Source organism: Aulonocara sp. 'chitande type north' Nkhata Bay, linkage group LG2 (genome assembly GCF_057382095.1).
Source record: "Aulonocara sp. 'chitande type north' Nkhata Bay isolate Kocher_YH1m ecotype deep benthic linkage group LG2, A_spYH_male_GT1.1, whole genome shotgun sequence".
NCBI classification, from domain to species: Eukaryota; Metazoa; Chordata; class Actinopteri; order Cichliformes; family Cichlidae; genus Aulonocara; species Aulonocara sp. 'chitande type north' Nkhata Bay.
In genome coordinates, this window is record NC_141345.1 from 27,345,866 (window position 1) to 27,359,112 (window position 13,247).

Sequence of the window (13,247 nt, forward strand, 5' to 3'; positions counted from 1 at the left end):
CAAAAACAGAAACTGACATTTCTAAAGCACCCTAATCTTAATAACACTAGTGTATAGGATAGGATTCAATTTTAACACCCATTTAAGTTCTCTGACTTATTTGTTCACGTTTTCAAATGTCTGTACTGTAATATTCCTGTGTTTAATTCATACACTTAGCCCAGCACACTTCCTTCATTAGAACATTCTGTATGCACTGCGATGGTAACCCCTGGGAGACATCTGGTGTTGAAATTCAGAACGGCATGTCAAGAGCAGCAGGGAGAAGTACAGTGTACTTTGTAAAGTGTGAGGTTGAATTCTTTTCAAACTATCCACCCTGGACGCTACCCTCCTTAGAAAGGAAAAGAGGAAGCACTGTGAGAGGTAGATGATAAACATCCTGTGTTTTTAGAATGTGGTTCATTCAGATTATACCAAAATTGAAAAAAATAAAATGCAGATTTTCAAGCACTAAATCCTTAGGTCTAATGTTCCCACATGGTTAATGTTACTGCTCATGCATTAACAATCAAGTTCAGAAACATTAATAGAAATGAATAGGTAATCAACTTCTTGTTGTGGTGTACCTTTCAGGCAGCCAACTAAGTGCCTAGTCATTTATAAAGAAAGAGTAGCAACAGAGCAAGGTTGGTAGGATGGCAGGATTGCCTTTTTTCCCCTTAAAATTAGATGTGCCTACAAACTGCCCTAGTGAGGACAAATAGAGGAATTTCTTGAATAAAGAAAAGCATAAAATACAATTTTTAAAAAATTTAAAAATACAATTGCTTACACATATACTGGTGGACTGGATGTAATTAAGAAAATGAAAGCAGGTGAAGGTTTTCACTTTCCAATGAAACTAATAAAACACTAAACTTGAAAATTACAAGGAGACCCAGATTTTATCATGCTGATCCTCTTTGTTTTGAAGGACAAAAAGCAAACATGACAGCTGCACAAAGGAACAATTTTGCCCATTGGAAGGATATTCCATTTCCATTCGGATGTCATCCAGACGTGCTTTGAGGTCCTCAGAATCATCTTCAGCCTGCTCATCAAACACTGTGAGTTGCACCTTCAGCTCTTCATTTTCTATCTTTCGCACCTCCTGCGGGGAAAGGAATAGGATGCAGGCGGAGAGATGAAAAATCATGATGGAGAATAGCAGGAGGAAAGTGACAGTCAAACATTTTTAGTTTGAATGCTTGTAGGAAAAGTTTTTACAGCATGTGTGTGTTAGCCCATCAGGGAGACAGAGGCATCAATATAGGGAGACACAAACATTAAAGCTGTGAAAATGTATGTTATTGCAAAGTCACCGTTGAAAGAAATCAAGTGGGTTTTCTGTACCTTCAGCTGATCTCTAAGACCCAGTCTTAGCAGTTCAGAGCGAATATGGATTCTGAAGTCCAGTTCTTCTGCACGGCTGATCAAGGCGTTTATTAACTGCATGCAGCCACTCTGCCAAAAACACATCACAAGTCAGTTTTATAGAGTATTTATACAGCATAACCCGCTTAAAAGTGCTGTCGATCAAAGACACCCGGGCTGGGTCATTTGCCAAACAAAAGCCCATGTGAGAACCTATAAGTGGTGAAATATGGGTACGCATTTGAATATGTACCTTAAGTGCAATGCTGGAGCTCCTCATTCCAGTAAGAAGTGGCTGAAACCTTTCAGTGTCCTGTTTCTCTGCCTCCTCTGTAATGGCCTCTAAAACACGCTCGTGACTGCAAAACAAACCAAAAAAAACAAACAATGATATACGTTATCATTATAAAGCTTCACTACATGGTACATTTTAAATCAATACATGAATACAACATTTATCCTTAAAAGAAAAGAATGGGGACTGAGAATGTCATTTCATTGAAACAGATGAAGAGAAATATGATGATAAGCAAGTACTGATGTCAGCAGAGCAGTTCATCACTGTCAGTTGGTCTAATACAAGTCTAATATCCAAACTAGAACAGTCCATTATCTTTGTGCATTCCACTTTTTTGAAACAGCATCTACATTTCACTAATACTTACAGGTTTTCAGGACGCTCCAAAATGGAGATGGCAGAAAGAAGCTTGACAGCGTCCACCATCATATGAGGCACTTTTGGGTTGATGGCTCTGGTTAGCAGAGGAATTCCCTCAGGTGACTCCAACATGGATTTCAGACCATGCTAAGCAGAAAAGGAAAGAGAGAAAGTAGACTGAGGTAAAGACTTCCATTTTTCAGATTATAGTCTTCATATCAGAATTTAGTCCAGATGAAATGTACTCGACTGCAACAACTATGGAAATTGTATACCAACGTCTTGCTTTGACAAAAGGGGTGGAACAATTTGACAAAAGCTGGCACTTTGAAAGCCATGCAAAAATAATACAAGTTACTGAATTGCTATCCATCTGGATATTATTACTACAGGCTGTTATTAGGGACAGCAACCACACAGGCAATGACATTTATTATGTCGGTACCCTTTAATACATTCAAACATTATTTTAGACCAATAATGTCATATTTATAACTAAATTATGCTTTGTTCTATTATTGAGTAATCTTCAATAAACCTTCATCGATCCTCAGCCAGACAACGCCAATTAGTTTGACCAAATTAAGCCAAATTTTAAAAATATATATATCCATTTGACATGTTATGTTTTCTCCAGAATTGGTTTTGACTTTACCTTTGTATTATTAGCAGGTGGATAAATATAAAATATATTCCAGAATCTGGAGAAGTTTCTATAAAATTTCTTTTTTCCTAGGATTACATACATTAGTAAACAACCTTCACTGTATTGAATTTAGAGTGCCCTCTGCTACAATGACAAAAGAAAATGGGCCATTAATTATTCTATAGTTATATTAATTCTGATATGAAACAAAGGATTAGGGATTTAGATGTAAGAAGTTTTCCTACCTTGTTGTTCATAAAGGCTTTAAGACAACGAATTATCTCATGTTGGCATTTCGTTCCAATTGGCCTGGTTGGTGAAAGACCAGAAAGACATTTCAAACACACTGCTAGAATATACAGTTGTTGTTGTTTTTTTGATTTAAGTAACTTACGTGCATTCCTCTTCCTGGAGTTTTCTCAGCAGATTCAGAAGCAGAGCCAACCCTTCATCTCCAAAGTTCTGTACCCAACTGAAAGTGAAAGATATTTTCCCATACATTAAGAACAATTGTCTGTCACAGCATGCATGAATTCATGGTTAGAACAAATCCAGAGGGTAAATCTATGTGCATAGTGAATATGAGCTTTTCCCCCTAAAAAGCACAGTACACTGTCCAGTACACTTTAAATCCTAGCCGACAGCATATATTGATAGCATATATTACAAAAGGCCTGGGGTTTCATTTCTAAAACTTTATAGGTGCTTCAGTAAGAGAGAGCGCGCACGCACGTGCGTGTGTGTATATAGAAGCTCCCCAGCAAAAAACACTGCTGTTTGAATGGATTTCTGGAGCAGCCAGTCTTGGATGAATTGGTAGTTGTTTGTAACCTAAACTATAGATGATTTTTCTCAATGGTGAATGAGTTTCAATCGAATGTAAAGATCCTTTAAAACCCCTTGCTAACCCACAGGCATCAATAAACCCAGTGCAAAGTCTCAGATGTAATTTGAGTAGATTTATGTGAAAATTAATATGAGTTTGAGTGTGATATTGATACTTTACACCAAATCCCCAAATTGCCAAGTATAAACTCTATAGAGATGCTACAAAATGTTTCTTAAGTAACAATTTGATTCAATGGCCATGGAAAAAGGAGCTGGCCATAGCTAAGAGTTAACTAAAGGTTGACATTTAGATTCAGGTGAAATTGTGCGTCAGTACAAAGACTAAAGATTTGACAATGCAAGGTAAAAAAAAAAAAATTTAATTAACCCAAGTATTTGCTTTCCCACAGCTGTGTGGCTTCCAAAATAGCAAGAGATAGATAGACTGGGAAATTGAAATGCACACAAATGTTTTAGATAGCAGAAAATTGCTTGTGAGGTGAAGAAATAATGTTTATGCTTGCACAGCGAGTGAAAAAATGCTCTTCTGGATGTAGGCATACATGTTTGCTTGTCAATAACACAGAATAAGACTTCTTAAGGATAACTCCAGAAGATTTACTGCAAGATTTAAACCTTAGTGAGCTTCAAATTCTAAAAGCTAAAGTTGGAGTTCACAAAAACATGAAAAAGTGTAGCGTTACAAAACAAAGTTTTATGGACTACTAAAGCAAAAATCAACCAAGCATCAACTACCTTGCAAGCATGGTGGTAATTTTGTTATCGCTTGAGTACGCATAGCTGACAGTGGTGCTGACACAACCCACAAAGTTCTTATTATATCACTGTAAACTTACACTGATTCTATACTGAGCCTTGCTATATTATTGTAGTTAGTATAATTTATTTTAACCTGAAGCACAGAGCAACAGAAATGTGTGTGTGTGCGTGCATATTACCTAACAGGGTTGTTATTGAGTGAAACTCTTAGAGATTCAAGACAGCTCAGCAGCTGTGAATCTCGATAGTCTGCCTTTAACTCCTGGATGTACATCATGGCCGACTTGGAACTCTCCTTCTGGCTCTGACCCTAATCGACAAACACAAACAAACACAGCAGGCACGTAAACACAAAATCACTTAGTGTTCTGCATTTACATATTTCTTGTTACATGATATAATTGCTATTATTTCTACATGAAAGCACAACAGTAGAGCATCAAGGGCAAAAGTCAAGAGTAATTTGAAATTTTGATATGTGGGATTAAAGGGTACTGTGTGTAGGGTTTTTCTCCTAATAGGCTTATTTTACAGTTAAATGAACTGTATTAGCAGGCATCTGTGTATGATTATGTAGGGCCTTTGAGCACTTTGAGTTTGTGAACCCTTTGGAATTGCCAGGATTTAAAAGGAAGAAAAGACTATTAAATCATTTCTAAAGGTCTGGGTTTTCATAAATCCACTACATACTTCCAGATACATTTTCTGGAAGTTGTTTACTCTTGTTGTAAATGTGACACAGCAGCTAAAGGTCAATGGAGGTTCACTCATTTTTTCAGAGTTTGAGTTTGTTTAAACAACAACAGCAACATAACTATAACCATCCATCAATTTAATGTATGTAAACAGTAAATACATATTAGATTAGTTATTAATTTACTATTTATTAATGACTAATGTCCAAAATGCTTTGGAAAATGTATTCATTCTAGCCGAAGAGAAAAAAAAAAAAAATAAGGACTTGCTTTAAACCGCCAGCACATTCGCTCTAGCACCCTGTACTTGCTATATTTTTTTTAAGATATTTGAGGTACTGACAGCTTTAGATGTGTGGAGGTACTGGGAGACCATCTCTCGTTTGATCAAAATGTCTTTCTGTCTCAGAGGCTGCTGCTTTTCCTCATTGAGGTTCATATCCACCTAGAGTAAAAGACAGGAGTAAAGAAAAATAATCAAATGGAACAGAAATAAACATTGAGAGATTTAGCATAAAAATCAATTTGTGTACTCAAGCAATAAAAAAATAAAATGCAGAAATATAATCCATATATTTGATTAATTACATTAGGGGAAATAACCATCTATTCAGAGTCAGCTGTAAGACAGAATTTCTTACTTGTTAAAAGAATTACTGGATGTAACTATTTAAAAACTTTTTCCTTTCAGGATTTCAATCGGTGCCATTTGCTTGTCCCAGGAGATCAGTTATTTGTTTTTTTACATGTCTGTCAAATCCTACTTGCAGCAAGACAGAATAAACTTTTATGCAACTTCACAGTTCTTCTGACATTACAGCAAAGGAAATTTAAGGCTTAAGGGTAACTCCACATTAAGGGTGTTTAAACTGTGAGAAATTCAGTACTTTTGATTGGAATATGCCAAGTTTCTGTAGCTGCACAGGCAAGGTAACGAATATTATATGACACCTCAAAAGCCAAATCATTTATACACAAAAGTGTGTATAGACTCTTTTACTGTCTTTCTCACCAGCATCTGTTCAAACAGTTCCAGGACATATTCATCAGAATGATCATTCATCATGCCACTCTGAGCACTGATCTCATAGCTGGCAGCTGAAGAGTGTCGGTGACCTGGCGGTGGTCCAGGCTTCTCCTTCTCCTTTTTCCTCATGCTGGTGAAACGCTCCAACTGGATTAGCAAACAACATAACAGAGGAACATGACAGAGAGAAAAGTGGTAAGAGAAGAAAACTACAGAGAGTAACCACTGTTCTTATGTTAATGTTAGATATCAAACCATATGTAGTGTTAAAAACTCAAGGGACATTTCTCCCTAACTTTGATATTACATTGCCCCTTTCAGACATGTACCATTTTCCAAAGACCAGGCAGTAATTTTACTTTGTCTCAATCTAAACACAACCTTGACACTGTGCAATATCAGCCAGCCGCACAAGATGCAAAAATAAAGTAAAAATACTAAAACAAATTGTGAATGCAAGGGACACATAACTTGAAGGCAATCTTACTTAGCCTTAATGTTAACTTTAACTCACATCACCAACTATCTTACGTATTCCATGTCTGAAAAGGGAAATTCTTTACAAGAGCAGAAACCTTTTTAAAACTTGAGCTCAAAAGTGGTTTTGCCGCACAAAGTATGCTGTAAACAGAGCATACTCAAATTTTCCAGGAGTCTGGTATATCTCACTTTCTGGCTTTAATGACTTTGAGTGGTAAACATTCAGTATTAGCACAGAGTGTTATTTAATACATGAAAAAAAAAAAAAAAAAAAAGCAAAGAACATGAGCTTCATCATGCATGTCAGCTTGGCACATAATACAGTGACCCTACATAGTGACTCAAAGAAAAATCTGGCATCCTAGCTGCGGGCACATGAAGGCATCACTAGTTTATGTGCCAAGCATTTCATGTTGTCAATGCGCATCTTGAGAAAATGCACATTTAACTTCAGTATAGCACAGGACAAGACACAGATACCAAACAAGTGTGTTATGGTGGGTTAGGCTTGTGACAGACAGTGAGGTGACATTAAAAGCATAACAGTTTTATCTGACACACAAGTCAAGCACACGTTTGACAGTGACAAGCTGTAATAAACCTACCTCATCAGGAATCAGCCGTTTGAGTGTCTGTAGAAGAATGAATGAGGGGGAGAAAAATGGCAAAAAAGGGGGGAAGAAAAACCAACCAGATGGCAGGTAAAAGAAATGAAAAAGAGGAGGGAGGGAAAAAAAAATAAAGAACCCATTAGATAGAAATCAATGATGGGAAGAAGCAGCTCCAGGAAATCATCTACAGAATTCACAAGCAATTAAGAAAAACCCAGGAAAAAAAAAAAAGAAAAAAAAAAAAAAAAGAAAGAAAATCTTAATCATTAGCTCTTTTCGCATCTACTCAAAGACCAATGCATCTAAATTAAAGACAGTCTAAGCTAAGGTAAGGAGGACATTTAGAAACATGCAGGTGATAGGCAGTCAATCATCAACAAAGGTGAAGCGTGCGTGCGTGTGTGTGTGTGTGTGTGTGTGTGTGTGTGTGTGTGTGTGTGTGTGTGTGTGTGTGTGTGTGTGTGTGTGTGTGTGTGTGTGTGTGCGTGCGTGCGTGCGTGCGTGTGTGTGTGTGCGTGCGCAGTCGATGAAGCCATACATAGGAAAAAGTAGCACATTTGTATTTTAGAAAGAAAGGGAAAAGTATCATCATGTCTCTGCCACTAGAGGTCAGGCTATAACCATTAATGTTTCTGTAGGAAATCAAAATAAGTGGACTATATAGCCCTGACAAGAGCTATGTATGAGTAAAACTGAATTGACATCAGTAAAATAAATCAAATATCAAACACTAAAAAGGCATAAAGAAGATTAATACTGATGACATTCTGGAAAGCATCAAAGTAACACAATTTCAATATTCAGCTCTTAATATCAAATTTCTGATTTAATATGTTGGGTTTTTTTGTTCTTTTACAAATTACAAAAAGCATTATGGACTTCCAATTGTTATGTTGCTAACCTACAACACATAAACGCTTACTTATGCCCGACTGATCCTACTTATCATTCAGTTTTGTTCTGAGCTAAAGGAGTCACAATGACCAACACAGAAAAGCTTAACCTTTATGAATTCGTTTAAGACGCACAAACAAAGAGCAAAGCAGGACAAATAAGAAGGCACATTGATTATGGGGAAGACAGTTAAGAAAAAAATGCTTCCGTTTTCACAGCTGCCATTAAATAACAGACCCTCAGCTCACGCACACAGGCACACACCATGAAGATGCCATAAAAGAAAGCTCGTACACATACAAACAAATGTTGTGGTGCTACAGTATTCCGCCCACAAAACGGAAATTTACAGCTGACAGGAGGCACAGTGGATTCTGGGTAATTGCATGGGAAACTGAACAGTAGTCAGGAAGAAAGCAACAGAGATACATGTGGGAGGGAGACACAAAAACCAAGCTTCAATTTGACAAACTGTAAGGTCCGCTTTACAAACCACATGTACAGTTAGGAAAATATGCAATGACAGACACAACAAACTACATTTTTTTGAGCCAGAAGAGTCATGAAGAGGTGGGCTGGACCAAAATAAACAAAAGCATCACTAAGTTGGAAACACTAAACTGTTTAATGAATGAGTAACAGTAACATCACACACTACGTCACAGCAATAGGACGCCTTTTAATAAGCAAGGCAAGTGTTAAGTGACAAAGACATACTACGAGTAATAGTGGATCTGAGTCATGACGTATTATAGAGCAAACGATTCAATTATTTACACAGCCCCACTAGTGCCTCACTAATCCTTAACATAACACCAAATTAATCAACAGAAAAGGCAATTCAATTAAAGAAAAACACATAATCACTAAGACAGTAACACTGACTGAAGTGTTTGCTGATGATGAACAAAATTTTAAATCAACAACCCAAATGACGGAAATATTAATATACCAACTTTGTGCTATTTTATTGCATTGTTACTGTAATACCTGTGGGTTTACCCTGCTGCCCAGACAAAACAACCAAAGCAAGGCATCTGGTTGGAAACTGTGACAGACATTTTCTACAAATTTGCAACATACAAAAAAATTATTAGATTATCAAGAATTAACAGAAAAATTTGTAATGAGAACTCCCTCTCACAGGGCACTAAAGTTTTTTTCCTCTAATGTAAATCAAAAAGCAAACTCAATGAAACTGCTTAATTATAATTTAAAGACCTCCCCTAAGCACAGGCTGCTAGTTAAATGAGCTGATTCATCTTACCATCCTACAGTGAGCATATTACACTGAACAAAAATATAAACGCAACACTATTGTTTTTGCTCCCATTCTCCATGGGATGGATGTAGAGACCTAAAATTCATTCCAGATACACAATATAACCATCCCTCCCAAACAGTGGTCACAAATCAGTCCAAATGTGTGGTAGTGGGCACATCTGCTATATTGAGATAATCCATCCCACCTCACAGGTGTGCCACATCAGGATGCTGATCTGACATCATGAGTAGTGCACAGGTGTGCCTCAGACTGCCCACAACAAAAGGCCACCCTGGAATGTGCAGTTTTTTGCGCTATTGGGGGTCTGGGGACCCAGAACCGGTCAGTATCTGGTGTGACCACCATTTGCCTCATGCAGTGCAACACATCGTCGCATGGAGTCTATCAGATTGTCAATTGTGGCCTGTGGAATGTTGGTCCACTCCACTTCAATGGCTGTGCGAGGTTGTTGGATATTCGTGGGAACTGGCACACGCTGTCGTATACGCCGGTCAAGCACATCCCGAACATGCTCAATGGGTGACATGTCCAGTGAGTATGCTGGCCATGCAAGAACTGGGACATTCTCAGCTGCCATCTGCCCTGAACAATGTGAACCATGATTCATCCGTGAAGCGCACACCTCCCCAACGTGCCAGACGCCATCGAATGTGAGCATTTGCCCACACAAGTCTGTTACGGCGACGAGCTGGAGTCAGGTCAAGACCCCAATGAGGACGACGGGCATGCAGTTGAGCGTCCCTGAGACGGTTTCTGACAGTTTGTGCAGAAATTGTTTGGTTGTGCAAACCAATTGTTCCAGCAGCTGTCTGGGTGGCTGGTCTCAGACGATCTTGGAGGTGAACCTGCTGGATGTGGAGGTCCTGGGCTGGTGTGGTTACACGAGGTCTGCGGTTGTGAGGCCGGTTGGATGTGCTGCCATATTCTCTGAAACGCCTGTGGAGACGGCTCATGGTTGAGAAATGAACATTCAATGCACGGGCGACAGATCTGGTTGACATTCCTGCTGTCAGCATGCCAATTGCACGCTCCCTCATTGCTTGGCATCTGTGGCATTTTGCTGTGACACAAAACTGCACATTCCAGGGTGGCCTTTTGTTGTGGGCAGTCTGAGGTACACCTGTGCACTACTCATGATGTCAGATCAGCATCCTGATGTGGCACACCTGTGAGGTGGGATGGATTATCTCAATATAGCAGATGTGCCCACTACCACACATTTGGACTGATTTGTGACCACTGTTTGGGAGGGATGGTTATATTGTGTATCTGGAATGAATTTTAGGTCTCTACGTCCATCCCATGGGGAATGGGAGCAAAAACAAAAGTGTTGCGTTTATATTTTTGTTCAGTGTAGATGAAGTAGTACATTTTGGGTTTCCTCTTTTTGTAGTCTGGGTAAAGCATTAAGCTGCAAACACATCCCTAAGCAAGTTTTTGTAAACTGTCATAATATGGACACATGCTTTGGAAAAAAAATATGAAAGAAAGCATGGCATTTAAGTCCTTTTGTTCAAGACACTTTATTCAACCCATCCTGTGAGTTATGTTTAATCAACAGTGATGACAGTTGCCAGCGAACTACCATGTGCAATTCCCCCAGTGTTGTTAACTCCCATCAAAAATCTGCAGCAAAAACAGCAAATTTTCTCAAATTCAGCTGATTAAATGGCGACTAGTGTGATCATAAATAACTATAAATTATATGGAGTAGGCTGAAAGAGGGAAAAACTTGAAAAACTTAGTGTATGGGTGTCTACATTTCTGATTACATGCGCAATCAAAAATGAAAACTCAACAGTTATAAGTGAGGAGAGATTTACAAACGCAAGACGTCAAGAGTGCTGCACTGATTGCTGATTTGCAATTTTAAGTCCAGAACAGACACTCTGTGATCCCTCAATGAAATGCCCTTTACAAAATGCCAACACAACTGCTTACAGTATATACATAGTAAAGGGCGCATATTATAGAGTCCTAAAGGCAGTGGCAAAAATAAAGGCATACAGCTTTTTCTGCGTGTCTGTCTCAGAGACCAGGCAGCTGGAGAGAATCAAATCAGCAGATGCATTTTGCTTATGAAAGCAAAATAATGAGCCAGTCACACACTGTTGCCATTTCTGTGTATGTGTGTACCTGCCCATGCACATTTAAGGAGACACTGAGAGAGGTGAGAAAGATTATGTAGATCAGATGAAGAACAAAAACCAAGCAAATGCAGAATGAAGGAAAGCAGACTAGACACTTTTACTGATAAGTGAACAGTAGTGTCAGATGGCCACTCTGAATTAAGACAGTAGGTTAACTGAAAGATCAAGATGATATGGAAAAAAGTAGATTTTTTTGATAGGTTTTGCTAATGTGATATGGGCATGAGAATACCCTGTATTGTACTCGTGTCACTGGAAAAAAAAAAAAAAATACAGTAATCTTAACCTTAAGATTACTGTATACAGGCTATAGCTCAGGTGGCAGAGCAGGTCAGCCACAAATCAGAAGGTCGGTGGTTCGATCCCAGGCTACCTCCTGGCTGCATGCCAAGTATCCTTGGGCAAGATACTAACCCCATGTTTGCCTACTGGTGGTGGTCAGAGGGCCCGGTGGCGCCAGTGTTCGGCAGCCTCGCCTCTGTCAGTGCGCCCCAGGGCAGCTGTGGCTACGATGTAGCTTGCCATTGCCAGTGTGTGAATATGTGTGTGAATGGGTGAATGACTGAATGTAGTGTAAAGCGCTTTGGGGTCCTTAGCGACTGAGTAAAGCGCTATACAAATTCAGGCCATTTACCATTTATCAAGTTATTTTAGGGTCTTGGACTTGCCCTCTTTCAAGTCTCTCAAAAGAAGTTCTTTGAGTGTGAGCTTTGACAGGTCCGTTCAAGAACAGATACTTGTCCTGAAGCAAAACCAATTTTCTCATAGCTAGGTACTTTGAATCAGTTGCACTCAAAGGTGAATGCCATTCAGGTCATTATGAAGATTTGTATCAAAACTTTACTGGGCTTAATCAATTATCAATTCTGAACATAGGCATGTATATGAGAAGGATGCAACAACCATGCCGTCACATACTGGTTTCTAAAGTCCCATCCTGAAGCTACAAGATTTTTGCTGCAGCCATGTCAATTGCAAAAAAAATGTTTTTGAAAATGAATGTGACATGGAGGGGTCAGTCTGACTGTGAAACCACATGCTCATTGGCTCAGTGACTGAGGCCATAAGCTCAGCATGTTGTTTACAGAGTTCAAGACATTTTCCATAGTCTTGATAACCAAGTGGCAATTGAAAGACCAGCAGTACCTTCAATCTGACCATCTGACAAGTTCTACTCTAAGATGAAACTGTGTCATGCTCATGTTGTACTTTACATACAATTTACCTATTAAACATCATTCCACTTTTACTCAGGAATGGCATCCATCTAGTAGCACACAAAGTGTGCAAAAATGCAGGGTATGAATTCTCTGTGTATATGTGAATTGTGTAAGTTAGTTTCATTTAAATAAATCAGTTGAACAGCAAGTTATTTTTAATTCAACATCTACGCATGTAGGCGTGATGCCAGCATGGATCAAACTGAACTCAGGCAAACTGATTAGAATCTGTGAGGCACGTTACATTTTCTTATCAAACTAGAATTATAGCCACTAGTTGGTGCAGTATTCTGGAAGCGTTGAAGCACTGGGGGGGGAAGGCTTTTGCAATTAAATATGTTTAAATCAATAGCCTAAGGATCTTAAACAGAAACTTAAGCTGGATTTACATAATTTTTGTTTTGTCAGCATGATTTACTTATCAGCGGTCACCAGCTACGGATCACTGTCAAGCCCTGCCTATTAGTGGATCACATTTTGATTTTTCTGATTGTGTCTCAGGCTTGTCTTTGAGTTTATGTAGTCCAACTAAATAGCTTTGCATAAAACATCTTGCCCTGTGCAAAAACGAAATCAGGACAGGCCAGGTACTTATCATGTTCCTGTATCTATATTCA

The 13,247-nt window shown here is 38.7% G+C and overlaps 1 protein-coding gene across 1 annotated transcript in view; it reads right to left on the reverse strand.

The window, feature by feature from the left end:
- Positions 1-13,247, reverse strand: part of diaph1 (diaphanous related formin 1) — a 53,847-nt gene that overhangs the window by 12,510 nt on the left and 28,090 nt on the right. Inside the window, exons 3-12 of the mRNA XM_086314711.1 lie at positions 7,076-7,102; positions 5,976-6,137; positions 5,307-5,408; positions 4,448-4,578; positions 3,055-3,132; positions 2,906-2,969; positions 2,022-2,161; positions 1,610-1,715; positions 1,336-1,446; positions 975-1,093 (exon numbers count right to left, since the gene is read on the reverse strand). Of these exons, the coding sequence (XP_086170837.1) occupies positions 975-1,093; positions 1,336-1,446; positions 1,610-1,715; positions 2,022-2,161; positions 2,906-2,969; positions 3,055-3,132; positions 4,448-4,578; positions 5,307-5,408; positions 5,976-6,137; positions 7,076-7,102 (1,040 nt within the window). The remainder of the gene's footprint in view (positions 1-974; positions 1,094-1,335; positions 1,447-1,609; positions 1,716-2,021; positions 2,162-2,905; positions 2,970-3,054; positions 3,133-4,447; positions 4,579-5,306; positions 5,409-5,975; positions 6,138-7,075; positions 7,103-13,247) is intronic.